The sequence below is a fragment of the Misgurnus anguillicaudatus genome, chromosome 24, assembly GCF_027580225.2.
Source record: "Misgurnus anguillicaudatus chromosome 24, ASM2758022v2, whole genome shotgun sequence".
Taxonomy (NCBI): domain Eukaryota; kingdom Metazoa; phylum Chordata; class Actinopteri; order Cypriniformes; family Cobitidae; genus Misgurnus; species Misgurnus anguillicaudatus.
Window position 1 is genome coordinate 25,653,077 of NC_073360.2, and position 17,444 is coordinate 25,670,520.

The following is a 17,444-nucleotide window of genomic DNA, read 5'->3' on the forward strand; positions in this document are numbered from 1 at the left end:
AACACCGGCTGCTGCGTGTTCGGTGGAGAATGAAGTTACACCGGGGAGCCCTGAAAGTGACGTCCACCGTCCACGCGCTATTGTAGCGCGATAAATTTACGCAGCGGTGGAAATCGGTATCATAATAAAAGATTTACAATAAGCACAGAATCACACACCCCTCGTATTTATTTCGCCACATACCCCGAGGTTGTAATGCACGCAGCCCGTGTTAGCAATCAGGCTAACTGTCCACTGCTACTATAATAACTAACGGGCGTCCACTCAATTATAAGATATTAGCAAATTGAGCATCCCAAGATTTCGCACTAATGTGATACTGGCATAATATGAACAGAATTAAGTTAGTTTAAGTGCGTAATGACAAAGAGGTGATTTTGACCTACAGTGCGCGCGTATTAACGCATGCTAGGCCGCACCTCTGAATGAATTACAACTCCATGCGGTTATTTACTCAATTCGTGCAACTGACTTCTTGAGGCACCTTGACTTTAAACACTCCAAACCGGGAAACCCTCTAACGTTACGGAGTCCTCTTTCGGGCAGCCTTGAATTATCCATGAGTTCATGAAAACCGGTCGTTCACGCGGCTTGGTGCATTATTCACAAGAATTAAGGTGCGAACGCACTGAAGTCCATGACAAGCGTCAAAATGCGCAGAGAACAAAGATAACTCAAGTGCGCGTGCATTTAAGCGTATCATACTAAAATGGGTCTCTCAAATGATCATACGAACTCCAGTAGCTTTATGAGACAATGTGGTTTGAACACAAATGGGATCAAATAACAAAATACCCGATATCGGTAAATGTGCAAAAGTTGCACAAGCCAGTTGAGTTTAATTTAGATTTGGCGAGCCAGCAATAGCCAGTTAGCCGCCGCCGCTAAAACCATTGTCAAGTTACTTAACTACGCGCTTTTGATAGTAAATACCAGTGGCGCAATGTCACGCATATGCTGTGCAAGCAAATAGATGCAAAAATCACTTTCAAAAATGCTAATGAGCGGTGATATGGTAAAAACGTGCCTGGATGTTAATCAGAGGGCAACACAAGACAGCTAAGATGGGCTCCCTCCTTCTTTGCGCTAGACATGGGGAGCAAAACCCACACATGCGACTCGTACTTACTGTGTTTATGCGTCCTTTGCACCGCCACTGTGAACTGTCTCGTATAATGTTAATGTTACGTATTTAGGGCCCAGCACGATCCCAACGTATCCCCCACTCCGTATGTCTCTTGTCTCTCTCCTCCCCACGTGTTGACCGACCGAACGCACACTCTAAAAACAGAGCTGCATCAGCTGATCACATCTCGCGATAACGCCGCAATCTCTGTGAATGTCTGGATTATCGCGGGATTACGGTGGTCTCGGACTTTGCCATGCTGGTCAGGTCATCATGAAGCTGTTGTTTATTATTTGGAGATAATAAATTGATTAGATTAGGGGTTATCAATAAATACAGAGATCCCAAATTTAGAGACTCCTGATATAAAACTCACATATACTGTATCTCTGTATATAAGACTATACATTGAAACATTAACAGACATAATTGTATTCTATAAAGATTATCAGGTGATTAATGTACCCCATATAGATAGACAGAACTGAATAAATGTTTTTTATAAATTATGGATTATGTTGAAGCAAAACGTGAGCAACATATTAATGACATTACATGCCTGTTAGTGTTAGGAAAGAAACTGAACTTTGCCCCAAGACTGGTTCACTTCAATTTACTGCTTGTTTGCCACATTAAAAAGACCAGTCTGCTCTGTGTAACAGCTTTTGTGCTGTTGATATGAAATGTCAGGCAAATTACTGTTTTTACAGCGTTAAATTCTTTTCCAATTATTGTGCATGCAGTTTTATGGCATTATAAACTACATTAACCCATCCAGGACCTCTGTCCTAAGGCTATGGATTACAAGTTATGGTTGTAAATAATTTTCAGTTTCTTAGAGCGAGAGTTTAACTCAGTATATCGCCAGGAGCCACGGACATTATATTTTTATCTACTTTTATTGACATTCAAAAGAAAAAGCATCTGTGAACTTACATCGTATTGCGGTACCCCACCAAGTTCTACTAAAGAAAAAACTACATTTTGGATGGTCTGAGGGTGAGTAAACAAACAGCAAATTTAAATTTTAGGGTGAACTATCCCTGTAAAAAAGGTGGTTAATCATAAAACTCCTATTATTTGTCATATATATTTTAATCTAAAGCTTGATGTCCATATAATAATGATTATAATGGGGACACAAAGGGACAACTAAGAGTTGGGTTTAGTTTAGTACATTGTAATGTTTTTTTTTTTTTTTTTTGATGCCTTAAGTATAACTAAATTGGTTTTACACGGGACTTCAACATACTATTTAAAATTTGGTTTTATCAAATCAAGCAATTTCAACCTTTTAGAAGTAGCAATTCCCCACTTGTCACAATTTAAAACAGTAGGTTAAAATGATATGCATAGACAATATGATTAAACCTAACAATTTAAGGCATTTAAAGGCGGGGTGCACGATTTTTCAGAAACGCAACACACTTGTGGCCAATCAGCAGTAAGGCGCATGTCTACTAACCGATATCATTGCATGGGTTGCGTATGTGTGGGGTGGGTCTATCAAAAGAAGGTCCAGATTCTATTGGGGTAGGGGTGTGCTTGCTCACGTGATTTCAAATGTCAACATTGGCTTTCAGAGATCATGCACCCCGCCTTTAAGAGATTTTCATACTTTCTGTGTTTATATATTTTAATTTGATATATTTTCATTCTCACTCACAGCCTCAAACCAACCCTGGAGTGACACCAAGATAATATAGACGGTTAAATGAATAGATTGTTAATCCGTTGCGCTTTTAAAGTGGGTTTAAATCCTTTTGTCAAATGTTTTTCTTAGTCTCTTTCTGTACACACATACAACACTGAACAAATCTCTCAGAATTTAAAAATGACTTTTGGAGATAAGTGCTTAAAGGTGCCAAAGTATGCATTGACATACTATGTTAAATTGTTCTTTGATGTTTACATAGAAGGTATGTAACTTTATTAAGTGCTAAATTGGTTTATTTTTGCCTTATTTGGAAGGGCCATGAATAATAATGTTGAGCTCTTCTCTGAGGCTCATCCCAGTAGCTCACATCACATTAATAATCATGTTGGGGGTACAGCTTGACTGTTACATCACAGTCGGTGTTATGTTGAGATTGGCCTGTTTTCCAGCAGTCTTTTGCAAACACAATGTTTACATAAGAATGAGGAAGGCTCAATGATAAGTCATTACCATGTACAAAATTCTTATTATTTATCTTTGCCTATATAAATACAGTTTTTTATTCTATGGCACCTTTAAAAAATTCCACAAGGGGGGTTTAGTCAAGATTTCAAGTTAAAAATACAAAACCGTTTTGATTAAAAATCACAATTGATTTCATAGTGTTCTTTGCCTCTTTAACCACCAATAATGAGGGATTTATGTTAACTGTCAAGTAATACTGCACAGCATGTTAACAGGGTTGAGGGAAACTTTTATTACGAACACTGGTATAATTTAATTGCCATGTTATACATGTACAGCAACTAACCGCTTTACAAAAAAAGCAAGTAATACAATATCACATATATTTACACTTGTATTTATATACCTTCCAATTTTACACAAACATATTTACAAGTGACAAATACATTGTTTACAGATGATCAATGCAATTAAAAATGTGGCAAATGCGTCAGACAAACAAATCTTGAATTATATAAAATAAACCTTTTTAGTCTGTTTCTGATGAATAATAAAATTCAAATCACAGGCTTGGGGCATGTTATGAGTCTAGGCCAAACTTCATTATCATCTTAAAGTAAGAAAATATTAGACATACAGAGAATACATCTGATTTAGTCAGTTTTAGATTGGCAACAGCAATGTAACATGTCAGATTTAAATATAAAGGAGATATATTTTGGTTATTTAAAGTAATGGATGCAAAATAATAAAATCTTACATGTCTCAATTGAGTCACTGATGTTCCTTCATATTATCGGTTTTGAAAACACACCTTTAAATTTGACACATATTAATATTAAACATGTAAATCGGGAATAAACATTTTCATCCTACTTCAAGTTTTGCTTTTGATAAAACATATGGCATTGTGAAATCCGCTGTTATTAGTATATTTTACCATAATACTTAGTGCACTAAAATGATCATACAAAATTTAGAGAAACATAAGTGTTTGGATCTAAATGGTAGTAAAGTTGTAAAACAAACATTAAAGTAAAAAATAAATCCACAAAACGACAACATTGATTTGGTCCCAACTCCAAGAGTAAAACACGAAACTCCGGTAACTCTTTCGGAAACGAAGCTAAAATTAAATCACACATTTGCCATCCTCTTTCATTTGTTAGGTACCCTTCTTTAGTAATGCAAGATTCCCTTTCACAAGTATTTCCGATTGGAGCAAACACATCATGTGAATAACTTCCCCCCTCCATTAAAAACAACAAAAAAATTAATAAATGACATTCATAGACATTAATGGGTTCGTCACCAGGTACACAAGCATTACCTTTTAGTTTTGACAAAATGATCTGGTCATTGAATGCAGAAGACAGATATTGCACACAAAAACACCCATTGTACTTGTTAATGGCATTTCAACCTTAAATGGCAGATTTTTGCTATCGCTTTAATTCACAATAGCAGATTAGTGGCTGTGTGAGATAACCATGTGCTACGTGAAAACTATATGGAAGAAATTAGTTTAAAGTATATAACATACAGGACAAACAAAAATATACAGAATGGAGTTCTTCTCACAATATTGCAAACTAGTCTTTGGTGCAACGTTACCATGTCAGTGTTTGGTGGGATTTGGAGACTTTAGTGAAAAACAAATGTGGGTAAAAATGCACGGACATTTCCAGATCACACATTTTAATTATGTGCAATTTCAAAACCCATAGTGTTCAACGAAACAAAAAACATATTGCACCACGGTGAGACGCAAAAACGTTCATTTTAATGCCAATTGTGTTTGAAGGGGAACATTTTTGGAAATGTCACACCGAATGGCACTCTGTAATCTCCATCAACAAATTGTATTTGTAAACAAAGCATAATTTTAATGAAAACTACATGGACTCATCCTCTGCTCTTCTTTAATCTTGTTTTGACGACTGATGACATAACAACGAATGCAAAGCAATACCTTCATGTGATTTCTAAAAGGATTATCTACAGAATAAATATTTAGATGTTGCAGGATGATATTTTATATTCAATTAGTCACATGGTACTGTGACCATAGTAACGTATGGACATACGTTACTGTATATGTTAAAGCCGCAACACTTTTTTTTTCATAATTAGTACCTGTTTTCCCTTCCTTAATGAGGTCTCGCCTATTTTACAAACCATACACAGCTCAAAACCCTGACAAAGGCACACAATGGATAAAATCAGAACCCAAAATATATGATCGTTATTGTCGTCGATAGTATAGTACACGCGTAAGCTTTCCGTGTATACATCTGGTTGGGATCGCAAAGACGTCCAGATTTGAAACCTGTAAATATCAGGTTCTCTACGACAGGCTGTTCATCCATCCTAAACGTGGGTCCAAGACTACATGAAAAAAGGCAGATCATGCCGGGCCAGAATAATGAGGCTGCAAGTCTCCACACAGTTAATATTGGTCATCCGTATGCTGTAGTGGTTGATTCAGTCAGTTTCTCATTCATGTTTCTTTCAGACTTTAATAAAAGATACGTTTGTGCAAGTTGCAGAAAAGATGCCTCTTCTTGGTGCACGTTCAAAATGGTTCGGGAGCTCGAAGCGTACAGAGATGCGCATACGCCCCAAATCTTGCGTTTAAATGTGGTCGGTCCCAAAACGAATTTTCGACGGCGTTAAGTGCAACGCGAAGCGTTTCAGTGCAATCTCCGAGTTTATTCCTACTCCCCTTCGTGAATTTATCCGAGTGTGGCGAGCTTCAGTTAAACTTGTATCCTTCCTCAGGACATCAATGCAGGAACCGTGTTAAACCGGACAGCAGAAAACAAAACGGATTCGTGGAGATGCACAATAGCCACGAATGATTTCCTCAAGATCTCAGACGATCTTTTTAATGCTTGACCGTCTGAAGCTGCCTGCACTGCGTTGCTTTTGCACCTGGCTGGCTGACCCATGCCGTGCTCGCCCACTGGACGAGAGACTTGAAGTGGGCGAAATCTCAACGTTCTCCTTGTCGATACCTGTAAAAAAAATAACCACTGTTATGTTAACCAATATTAGATAAAATAAATCCAATTATAATAATATAATAACATAAATGTACAACTTTAAAGGCGGGTGCATGATTAAAAAAAAAAAAAAACTGGAAAAGGGAGTCAGTCCGAGTACCAAATTACACTTATAGCCAATCAGCAGTAAGTGCCGTGTCTACTACCCGACATCTTTGCCTGGGTTGTGTATGTGTGGGGCGGGTCTATCAAAAGAAGGTCCAGATTCTATTGGGTTGGGGTGTGTTTGTTTAGGTGATTTCAAATATCAACATTAGCTTTCAGAGATCATGCACCCCACCTTTAAGATATTAAGTCTTATGAGTCTGGCTGAAAATTTAGTAAATACAAATACTGAACAGTAGGGGTCTCAGTGCACAAAATGATCACTAAGGGAAAGCTTACAAATGTAAACAGTTAAAGGGATAGCTCACTTATGCTGTTCGGACCCCAAGTGTCTCTTTCTGTTCTTCAAAACCCTAATGCAGATTTATAAGTGTTGTTTTGGCTACTATGGGAGTGAATGGCGACCAAGACGGTCACTTTCTACTTCCAAAGTATCAGAAAGCACTTAAAAGGACCCAAAAATGTTAAATTAACTCCACTTGATTCGTGCTATGCAAGTTTCCTTTAGAAATTTACTCCTTTCTTATTGTGAATATGTCTCAGTTGTTACACATTGCACTGAAAGAGGAACAGGTCTATGGAAGCATACTGGTAGCAAATTTCAATTTAGAATGTAATAATGGAATATGGCAATGCAATATGTAAAATGGCAATGCATTTCTATATTTAAATAAAAATTTCCCTGCAATCTATGTGCAATATGAAAATTCAAATTCAATAAATTGATTTACATTTTCCGTTTCATACAGTTCTGTTTTTTTCTATGCTTTTTAAGTTGCAAAATTAAATTGAGAATGTATTACCTGAACTGATCAGATGTGTTTAACATGGTCAAGCAAAAACTGTAGCAAAATGACCATTTTCCAAATACATTTACATTTACGGGTAGGACACACGGGATAGCATTTTCATTGACATGGATGGATGTAGCAAAATTCAATTGAAAATGCATTCAGAGTTGACCACGCCCCCACCCTGTAAATGAACTGTTGAACATCATCTGTTGCGTGGCCTTCACTGATGGATTAAGTAAAGCATAAACTGAGAAATGCTAGTTATGAAGATTTTTAGGTTGTTGTCTCACCGATTTGTCTGCATTAGAGGTCTTTACAGGTCCACTTAAATCCGAAAACCCGAGGTCCTAAAAGTTTCACATGTGCCTCGGACACGGGTCGGGTAAAGTAATAGCGGCATTAGGTCTTGGGTAATTTAAAATGAATGTGTTTTTGCCGAATGGACCTGAGACGACCCAAACTCTCTCGCGTGTGTGCGTCAATGTCCTTTTCAAACCTCTCATCTGTTTGCCAAGAGCGTTTGCGACATTGTGTGGCTGGCGGTAGGTTCATTTTCGTTAAGACAGACATGTCAGTCAATTTTAAATGTACATTTTAGCGGTTACGTTGGTGTCGTCATCAGATAACAAAGTAAAACAAATGGAGCAGCTCACCAAATTGGTTGCGAGGCCACCTGAGTTTCTTTCCGTCTGACTGCTGCGTGTGGGTCTGCAGAATGCACACAAGTCAGTGCATTTTACATTCGGGTCCAGTCGGGTTAAAAAAATTTTGGGTCGGACTCGGGTCTAATTTTCTCGGGGCGGTTCTTTCGTTTAAAAAAATTATTTGTGCACGTCGGGTATAAAGTGATTCGGGTTATTTCGGGTAGGGTACATTTCTTTGGACCCGAGAAGACTAGTCTGCATTATGGGGTGCTGACACCTATTGGCCAAATAATGGATTATATTTTTGTTTATTTTTCACTAAACCCTTTTGTATCCCTTCAGGACACCGAAAATATACAGCATGAATCGAGTGGAGTTGTTTTAACACTTTTTGAACCTTGGAAAGGCGTTCACCATAAACTCACATAGTAACAAAAAAAACCACATAAAAAATTGTTGGGTTCTGAAGAACAAAGAAAGACATAGGGGATAAAATTGCATGAGGGTGAGTAAATAAGGAAAAAGTTTTCAGTTTTAGGTAAACTATCCCTTTAAGTCTAGCTATAGAATGTATTCTCTACTGCTTTAATATAAAAAATTTGTCTGTATTACCAGCAAGTTTACATAAGCCATGTAACAATAACAGTGACGGTGAAATAAAAACAGTTAAAATGCTTGTCACACTACAATAAGGTCATTTTCAATCCTGGGTTATAACAAAGATACTTAATATTAACAAGATGCGTCACTGGTATTTATATGAATGGGGGAGATCGCAATAGTCAGAATGGTCGCTCTTGTCCCGCCTCCCAGTAAATAGAGCCAATCACCACTCACTCTGAGAGAGGGACTTTGCGCATGCGCAGAATTTGCAGGTCATGTTGTCGTTAGCAACAAAAGGCAGCCAATCCTAAACTTCCTCATGGCTTGCCTCGTTACTTATTCATGTATGTTGTATAAATCACAGACGGTTTCACACATATTTCAAACAGAAAAACCCTCCGTTCCTTGTATCGCTTCAATAAAACATGAGTGGTAAAAACCCAGTATGAAAAATGACACCTCAAGTGTGAAAAGCCCACAGCGATGCTTTTCAAACTGCAAATCTAATGTCCTGTCATATTACGGAGCAGCTGTCTCTCCGTGTGTTTGGTTAACACCAGGCCCTTGTGATCTTATTATCACACTTCCTGTCCTTGCTTTAATCTGATCCTATACTCTCATTACTCAAGCAAGTCTACAATAAACAACCCTCTCTCCGATCAGCTGCGAATGGCAGCAACTGCTGTTTTCACACATTGGTGGTCAATGAGTACCTGGGAGGGCGAGGTGAGGTGGGAATACGGCCGACTTAGAGCAAGGCAGACAGGCTTCGAACGGAGAAAGTAGAAAAGAAAAAATAAAAGACATGAGTGACACGTCCACAACTCAAAAGAGGACAGGAAGGACAGATGAATGGAAGAAAAAGGAAATCAAAATAAAAATGGCAGCTCATAGAAAAATCTGACTTGTTTTAATTGTAACGGCTAACAATGGCAGAGTTCTTCTATACAGTGAAGCTAAGCAGCTGTTATTATTAGGACTGGGCGGTGTATTCAAAATTCACAAAGTATTATAGTTATTATTGTATATTATATATCTGTATTAGGGTCAATGGCGTGAAGTTAATTATTTTGTGTCTGTATGGTTCAATAAATGTAAAAGGGTTAAAATTTCAAAATAAATTTGCAGATTACTTGCATACATTCTCTTTTTTGAGGACCAAGTCAAACATTTTAATTTCAATTAATTTTGAAAGAATATTTGGGGGATAATCGCAAAAATGTCAATGTGGTGTAACCGGTCTGTGTCAATTGGTGTAACTATTCTTTTTTTTAAATGAAAGTATAAATGAAGAGTTTGTTTCCAAAACGCAATAAATCCATTTTGACAAATTTTGGTAAAAACGTGTTTTCTATAATACCAAGAAAGTGACAAGATGAAAACAACTATTTTCTGTTACAAACTTTCACATAGCATCTTTAGGTTATAAAAACATAAAAAATTCAAATCCATAAGTCGATTTTCAAAGATTTATTATAAAAACGGATTATTTTTTCCACAAAATGCAATAAATCCATGACAAGTTTTTATTCAAAATGCTATAAATCTATTGAATCAATAGCCTATATAAATGTGCATTCATCTTTGCCATGTTATATTCATTTAGTTGACTAGTTGTACACACTAATTAAAAATATAAACATTAATGTCATTAATCAAAACACTTTGTCATATTAAGAACCCTGTCATTGCGGTTACTTGACGTCTTCGCTTAACGTCTTTCACAGAGATCAGCTGTAAAATGTTTTTGGTCCTGCTCGATTTTCGTTGACTTTGAGTAAAATAATGGAAAGTTTTTCATAAGATCCTCTGGGGTCAATGTGTTAGCATGAGAAGCTTGATGCTGTCGGGAGAACAAGCACCCGTCTCCCGAGTGCCTCTCAGGGAAAATATTAGATGTTGGTGGCTTACGTTTCTTTCCCATCACAGAAAACCATCACAGGTTTATCAATGCAATTAAAGTATTATTTTGTTTTGTTTGTTGATCACGTAGTACAAAGTAGATGAGGAAAAGCAGGACTCCGTGTACTCAGCGCGTCCGCCATTGTTTGTTTACATTGCGTGAACGGTGGGCTGTAATATCAGAAATGGAGTTATTGCGTTCTGTAAAAAAGGGGGAGTGGCGTTTGTCGCATTTTGGGAAAAAAGGGAGAAAAGATGACAGAATAACACGGCGGATATTGTATTTTGCGTAAAATTAAGAATTTACTTTTAACTACTGACCTGATATAATGCTGATTTTGGCAGTAACTCATTTTTTTCAAAAATGGCATTTATTGCGTTTTGGAACCAAACTCTTCAAATATATTCTACCGAGCCCCTAAGGTGACATTGGAGTAAAAAAATCTGAAGTTTAGTTTCATGTGCTTACGTGAAACTTTCATGTGCTCACACGAAACCTTCATATGAAGAATATTTTTTTTAAGTTTAGTTTCAGTGCTCACATGAAACTTTACAGAGCGCACGCAAAACTAAACTTTCTTTAATTTTTGCTCCATGTCCCATATTACAAAAATGCATTAAAATCTAAAAATAACTAATAATTTTTTTTTTTTTTTGAGGATTACTCTTACATGCCATCAAGGTGTATAAAATATTTAATATTTCTCATTCTTTGGCACAATTGGCGTTTACACCATTTGACATTTTCAGGTCCATTCAGTCTTAACTTTCATAAAAATGGTGCAAATTACATTTTTTTGCATAAAATTTACATAAATACACTATGCGCATTGAAATAAACCTGATGCGTGCTTATAAAACAAGTTTTTTTAAAAAAGATTTTTCAATTTCTCATCTTGCTAAACCATTTTTGTCACTCACCCATTAACATAGATGGTATCATCAGATGCACATGCGATGTCACGGTTACACGCCTGGTCTGTGTTTGTTTATCAGTCTGGTTAATGACTAAACTAATCTCTAGAACAAATACCTTGTCGAAAATAAAAAAATTCAGTTTCATAAAGGCCGAGGGGGAGTATTAATTTTAATGAATAAATGAACTTATTTGTTCAATAAATCTTTGCACGTCATCTGTCCTGAATTTAAAATTATCCAAATTCAAGGTAAACTATGCTCTCTTTTCTACTTTTTTTAGTTTCATGTGCTCACGTGAAACTTTCATGTGTTAACGCGAAACCCTCATGTGCAGAATATTTTTTTAAGTTTAGTTTCGCGTATCACGTGAGCACGCGATAGCTTCACGTGCGCACGCAAAAATAAATGGGACCTTAGGGGTTCCGTAATATTCATAAAAAATGGAAAATAAAATAATCATCTAGTTTAGTGTAATATGATTTTTTTACACACCTTTTTTATATCATGTCAAAGATTAGAACAGAGCTGTTTTCAGCATATGTAAGGACAAATATTACAACGCATTAAAAATTACATTTAGAAATAACTAATAAAAAGATTTTTTTAATGATTATGCTTACATGCCATCAAGGTGAATAAAATATTTAATATTTCTCATTCTTTGGCGCAATTGGCGGTTACACCATTTGACATTTTCAGGTATATTCAGTCTTAACTTTCATAAAAATGGCGCAAATGTAATTTTTTAATGCATACAATTTACATAAATACACTATGTGCATTGAAATAAACCTGATGCGTGCTTTTTAAAAGTTTTTTAAAAAGATTTTTGAATGTCTCATCTTGCCAAACCATTTTTGTCACACACCCATTAACATAGATGGTATCATCGGATGCACACGCGGTGTCACGGTTACACGCCTGGTCTGTGTTTGTTTATCAGTCTGGTTAATGACTAAACTAATCTCTAGAACAAATACCTTGTCGAAAATAAAAATGTTTTGCTTCATAAAGATGAAAGGGGTATTAATTTCAATGAATAAATAAACTTATTTGGTCAATAAATCTTTGCACGTCATCTGTCCTGTATTTAAAAGTATCAAAATTCATGGTAAACTATGCTCTTTCTTCTACTTTTTTTTACACGCAATAATATTAATAGAATGAATTTTACATTTATTAATATCTACTTTGTAATGTGGTCAAAATGATTCATCTGACATCTATATACAACTATTTATTTATACACTTGCGGCCAGTGACTTCTTTTTCGAGGACGTACGATGCGAAGCTCATCACAACATGTATTTAGCCCGACGTGTGTGGTTTGTCATTTCAAAAAAATGTGTTCGGCACGTCATGTGAACCATGTGCATTATGCGTCTTTATCTATCTATCTATCTATCTATCTATCTATCTATCTATCTATCTATCTATCTATCTATCTATCTATCTATCTATCTATCTATATTTATCTTATAAATAAAAGTAAAAACATTAGATATAATTTTAGTTACATTGCCCAGCCCTAATCAATATTAGCTAAAAATGCAGATTAAATTCATATTACAGAAGAGAAATTAGTGAGCAGGAATGTGACTTAAATGTCTTTAAATACAGGGGTGCTTTCTGGATCCTCAATTGTCTTACGTTACATGAAAATACCTCCTTTAAGAATGTACCCCTTATTGGCCAATTAAAACTGAATAGTATCACACTGCCACCACTGAAAGAAAGTAAAGACAAGAAATAGGCACTTAAATAAGTTACCACAGTTCGCAAACTATAGAACTGGACATTAATTGCCCAACACAGCTCTATAGTTTAGGTTTGTACCAGCTGATTTCGGTGGCACCTCCTCTGTGCTTCGCGGATGGGTGAGAGTTGGGGACCGTCTATAAACTATAGGGCCCTCTGAATCGACAGCACATTCCCAATGAAAAGGAGACAGAATGCAGTGAGGTTAATGAAGATACAAATGCAAAGCAAAGGTGTAAAATGCACACAAACCCTGTCAAAGCCCTGTACATTATAGCCTAACATCAAGCTTGAGAAAAGTTGCGTGTGAAATGCGAGCGCGTCTGACAGAACGAAGATTTGGGTTTGAGATATAAAAGCAGAGAAAAAAGCACTTACAACCACAATTGCTTACATGTTTAAAGGTGAAGTGATAGTGAATTAGTGCACTGGTCTAGTTTGGGTGAGTCAACCATTTTTAATAATTTTTGTGAAACAGGCCTTGTGTTTAAAAACTAAATTCTGTTTAGTTGGTTCCAAATAGTTTATTTTTAATAAATGATGGGGGTTGCAATGTTAGTCACAATGCTGTGTGTTAAAACTGTGTTATATTACTAATCCTGTTTATATAAGCATGCGTGAGTAGCTTGTGAAAATGTATATGGTTAAGTGAACAACTACATTTGTAAACGTGTGTATGCACAATTATCAAATGACTTAACCTGTGCTAACACGCTGCACTATATGACGTGAGGACTGACCTGGTGAGTGTTGTGAGGTGGCGAGTGATGTCATAGAGTTGGACAGGTTAAGGTTGGCTGTGATGCTGAGCTGGCTCTGGACGGTGGGCGGATATGGGGAGGTGGGTGTGCGCAGCGACTCCTCTCCTCCTTCCTCCTCAATGCCAGGAATGTAGGTGTCAATCAAAGCATCCAAGAACTTGACCACTAATTCAGCATAGTCAGGAATTTGAGTTTGCTGTTGGGCAGAGAGCAAAAAAACGAACCGACGGGCCTAAATACGTGACTGACATTATCTCCTTTAGACACATGGACACATACTGGACATAAAATGATTCTCACGAAATCCAGATTTAGAAGGTGTCCAGCATCAGAATTTTTAAAAAGCCTTTAAAGCCAATTTTTTTTGCACATATAAGATTAAGGTCTGAACTTACTATAACCATTATTTTTAGAGGATTTAAAACATATTTCCTATAGAATTATTAACATTTTTTAGATTATCATTATCAAAAATTATCATTACCGCAACATGATATTACATTAAATATATGCATTTACAAACGCATGTTTCGGTAATGAGAACTAAAAAGTTGTCTAGGTACTATGACAAACAAAATTTCAACTTTTATCTGGAGAGAATAAATAAGACCTGCTTACCTGCTAGACATCTTAAGTGTCACAGTCAATTATGTCCATTTACAAATTTTTTTATTTTATTTTAAACAATGATTGAAATTGTTGCGGAGGATGAGAAAATTGGTTTTGGACACATTTATATTCCTTATTATTGTCTCTACATTTATCAATGATCAAATACCACATGTTTCTTTACTGTAAATGTTTATAGTATAACATGCACTGAAGCTTTTTATTTTTTAGATTTTTTTTTATTATAAATATTCCACGTCAAAGAACCCAAATCCACTCATGGACACGTTGCGGTAATGACAATTTTCCCTTTAAATGTGAAAAAAACAACTAAATTGGTTTGTATGATGTCATTGAAAATCATGTGCAAAATAGTACACGAAGAGATGTTTGTAACTGTATGCTCCTTATTTTGATACTCTTACTTTGCATTGACTTTTTTATCAAAATGTTTCATGACACCTCATAAGTCTAATTTCGCGAGAATCACCCATAAGCACTTAACCCCTGCCAATTTTTTTAGCACATGGCTGAACTATGCTTAGGGAGATGTTTAGGGAGGCTGTTTTGGTCAATAAATCGAAGATGCCACAAAAAAAGCGCAGAGAGCTGAATTTTCCTCAGCACTTGGTTGGGAAAAACAAGGTGTTTATAGCGGCAGTTAATCATACCTTTGAGAAAGGCCCAGCAAACCTCCATAGTCCATTGAAACCAAAACCTGTGAGAGAGAGAGAGATGGACAGCAATAGAAAAGACAGAGTAAGGGAGGAACCGCTTTTTAAAACACTTTTGGTTAGAAAATATATCTGAAACGCCTGGAGGGAGTGGGTGAAACTTTACTCTGTAAGCAGGATGGTTGGTACTGTGGAGGGGACTCCTCGTGATAGACCACGTTCTGAATGATGCCGTGGACCGGGTTCAAGAGGTTCGGGTCCTGACACATGGAAAGGACGGTGCTGATTTTGGAGTCCAGCAGGTTGTGGCTAGAGCGAAAGAGATACCGGAAGAGTAAACTATGTAAAACAAAATTGAATTAAAAAAGCAGGGCGTATGACAGTAAATACCCTGCACAACACTAAGCATTAACCTTTATCATAGACTCTTTATCTTCAGAGAGCTTGATTTTTGTTTCTTCTTTTTATGCTTGTAGGTTTTTGTGAGAATTATGAACATTTCTATGGTATTAAAGATTTAAATAACAGAAAAACCTTATAAAAAAAAAAAACTCTACCGTGACACATATCATTATCATGATATAAAATGAATTCTATCGTGATAGAAGATTTTGGTCTAAGATAGGCCCACGCCTACTAGATAGCATTCTTCTTATCTCTGAACCTAAACAGTAAGAGGAAGTACTAGCGTAGGGGCACGCCACATTTTTGTTTTGCTAAGGTTTGCATATGGTGGTGTGTTCTCAATGACAGTTTTTCTAAAATCACATCTGATTGTATTCCTAAAATTGGATATGTAAGCAATAAGGTACGAGAGGCTGTGCTGTATCGTGAATAAGTAATGGCTGAAGGGTGTTGTTAGGCACGACGCGAGTCGGAGTCCCTGCAACCCCTTCAGCCGTTACTTATTCACGATACAGCACTTGCCTCAAGTACCTTATTGCTTTTATAAAACGGTTACCACACAATATTTAAGTAAAAAAAATATTAGTGCAACTTTCATGAAGTTAAATCAATAAAAAGCATTCCTTCCGCTAGAAAAATAGTCCCTGACCATGAACAAAAATGTGTTCCAATGCATGAAAGTTCAAATAAATACAACAAACCGATACATGTGGTTGCTAAGGGTGTTGCTAAGGGCACAGTGATCAACAGAACCGTTGGGTGAAGCGGTCATAGCTGTGTTTTATCATGAATAAACCCAATGACCAATCAGAATCAAGGATTGGAACTAACCGTTTTATAAATCCCAATATATCACCTCGCTTTACAGTATTTTAGTACATTGCATTGCAACCCATATATCGTGATGCATATCGTACTGTGAGATTCTTGCCGATACACAGTCCTAGTCTGTATTTTTTATGTGTACTTGTGTATTATTAAAGTATAATCATGGGTTTGTAATTACAAACAGTTTCCCGGACAGGGTTTAGCTTAATCCAGGACAAGGCCTTAGTTATATTAGGACATTTAAGTAGTTTTACAAACAAACCTTACTAACACCATTCCTGGTGTGCATCTCGAGACAAAGCAATGACACTGATGTATTTTAACTCTTTCCCCGCCATTGGCGAGTTATCTCGTCAATCTGCAATACCGCTATTATCCACCAGGTGGCGCTCTTCCGCAACTTATAAAAACTGTAAGTATTGCCTTAGGGCAAACAGCTGTATGTCCGTGTATGTTTTAAAGATCGCTATGAATTTGATTTCTATCAAAAGTCCTTCACATAAATGGAATCATCTCAGCATTTTGCTCAAAATTTGGTGTTTTTGATGAAACCTACACATATTTGAGAGGTGATAAAAACAGAACACATGAAGGTAGGATGAAATGGATTTTTTTGTTTGAAGAGGGTCTGTTCTTTTATTTCATATATTGTATGTTTACATATTTAAAATATTTTTGCGCGGTTCGGCCTTTCGTCCACATGAAAACGCAGTATCACGGAGTGAAACCGAACATTTTTGCAAACCCAGGGTGAGGATTTTAAAAAACGCTGGTTGCAGTGTTGTCGTGTAGACAGTAAAACCGAGAGTTTTGCCTTGCAACGTCACTTTTGTTAGGCTTCTGATTGGCCAAGGTGGCTATACGATTTGGGTTATATCTCCACCTGCTGGTGTGGCATGCTCTTGACAGTGTGTTTTTGCTTTTTCATGTGCATGGAGATTTCCTTTAAACCGAGCATGTGTGGACGGGATTTTTTTGAGGAACACCCGTGTTCGTGTGGACTAGGCCTAAAAGTCGATAAGGTTGGCATTCAACACTTAACACTGGTACAATGTTTTCAGTGGTCCACCAGACTAATGGATTCCAACTGGTTGGTTAAAACGTGTCGGTATGAAAATGGGATAACTTAC

The 17,444-nt window shown here is 36.6% G+C and overlaps 2 protein-coding genes across 12 annotated transcripts in view; one reads left to right on the plus strand and one right to left on the minus strand.

The window, feature by feature from the left end:
- The first annotated feature begins 1,898 nt into the window (after positions 1 to 1,898).
- The window catches only part of LOC129438183 (uncharacterized), a 42,471-nt gene continuing 26,925 nt past the window's right edge, over positions 1,899 to 17,444 (plus strand). Inside the window, exon 1 of the mRNA XM_073862827.1 lies at positions 1,899 to 2,125. The gene's annotated coding sequence lies outside the window, so the exon portion shown is untranslated. The remainder of the gene's footprint in view (positions 2,126 to 17,444) is intronic.
- nf1a (neurofibromin 1a) overlaps positions 3,517 to 17,444 on the minus strand; it is an 88,401-nt gene continuing 74,473 nt past the window's right edge. For 3 of the 11 annotated variants that reach the window (XM_055196812.2, XM_073862823.1, XM_055196811.2), the window contains 6 exons: positions 15,248 to 15,390; positions 15,079 to 15,125; positions 13,778 to 13,994; positions 13,116 to 13,193; positions 9,173 to 9,226; positions 3,517 to 6,265 (listed from right to left, as the gene is read on the minus strand). In XM_055196812.2, coding sequence (XP_055052787.2) covers positions 6,123 to 6,265; positions 9,173 to 9,226; positions 13,116 to 13,193; positions 13,778 to 13,994; positions 15,079 to 15,125; positions 15,248 to 15,390 — 682 coding nt within the window. In that variant the 3' untranslated portion in view covers positions 3,517 to 6,122. Of the gene's footprint in view, positions 6,266 to 9,172; positions 9,227 to 13,049; positions 13,194 to 13,777; positions 13,995 to 15,078; positions 15,126 to 15,247; positions 15,391 to 17,444 lie in introns of all 11 variants that reach the window. The other 8 variants (XM_055196815.2, XM_073862826.1, XM_055196814.2 and 5 more) reach the window with 5 other exon arrangements.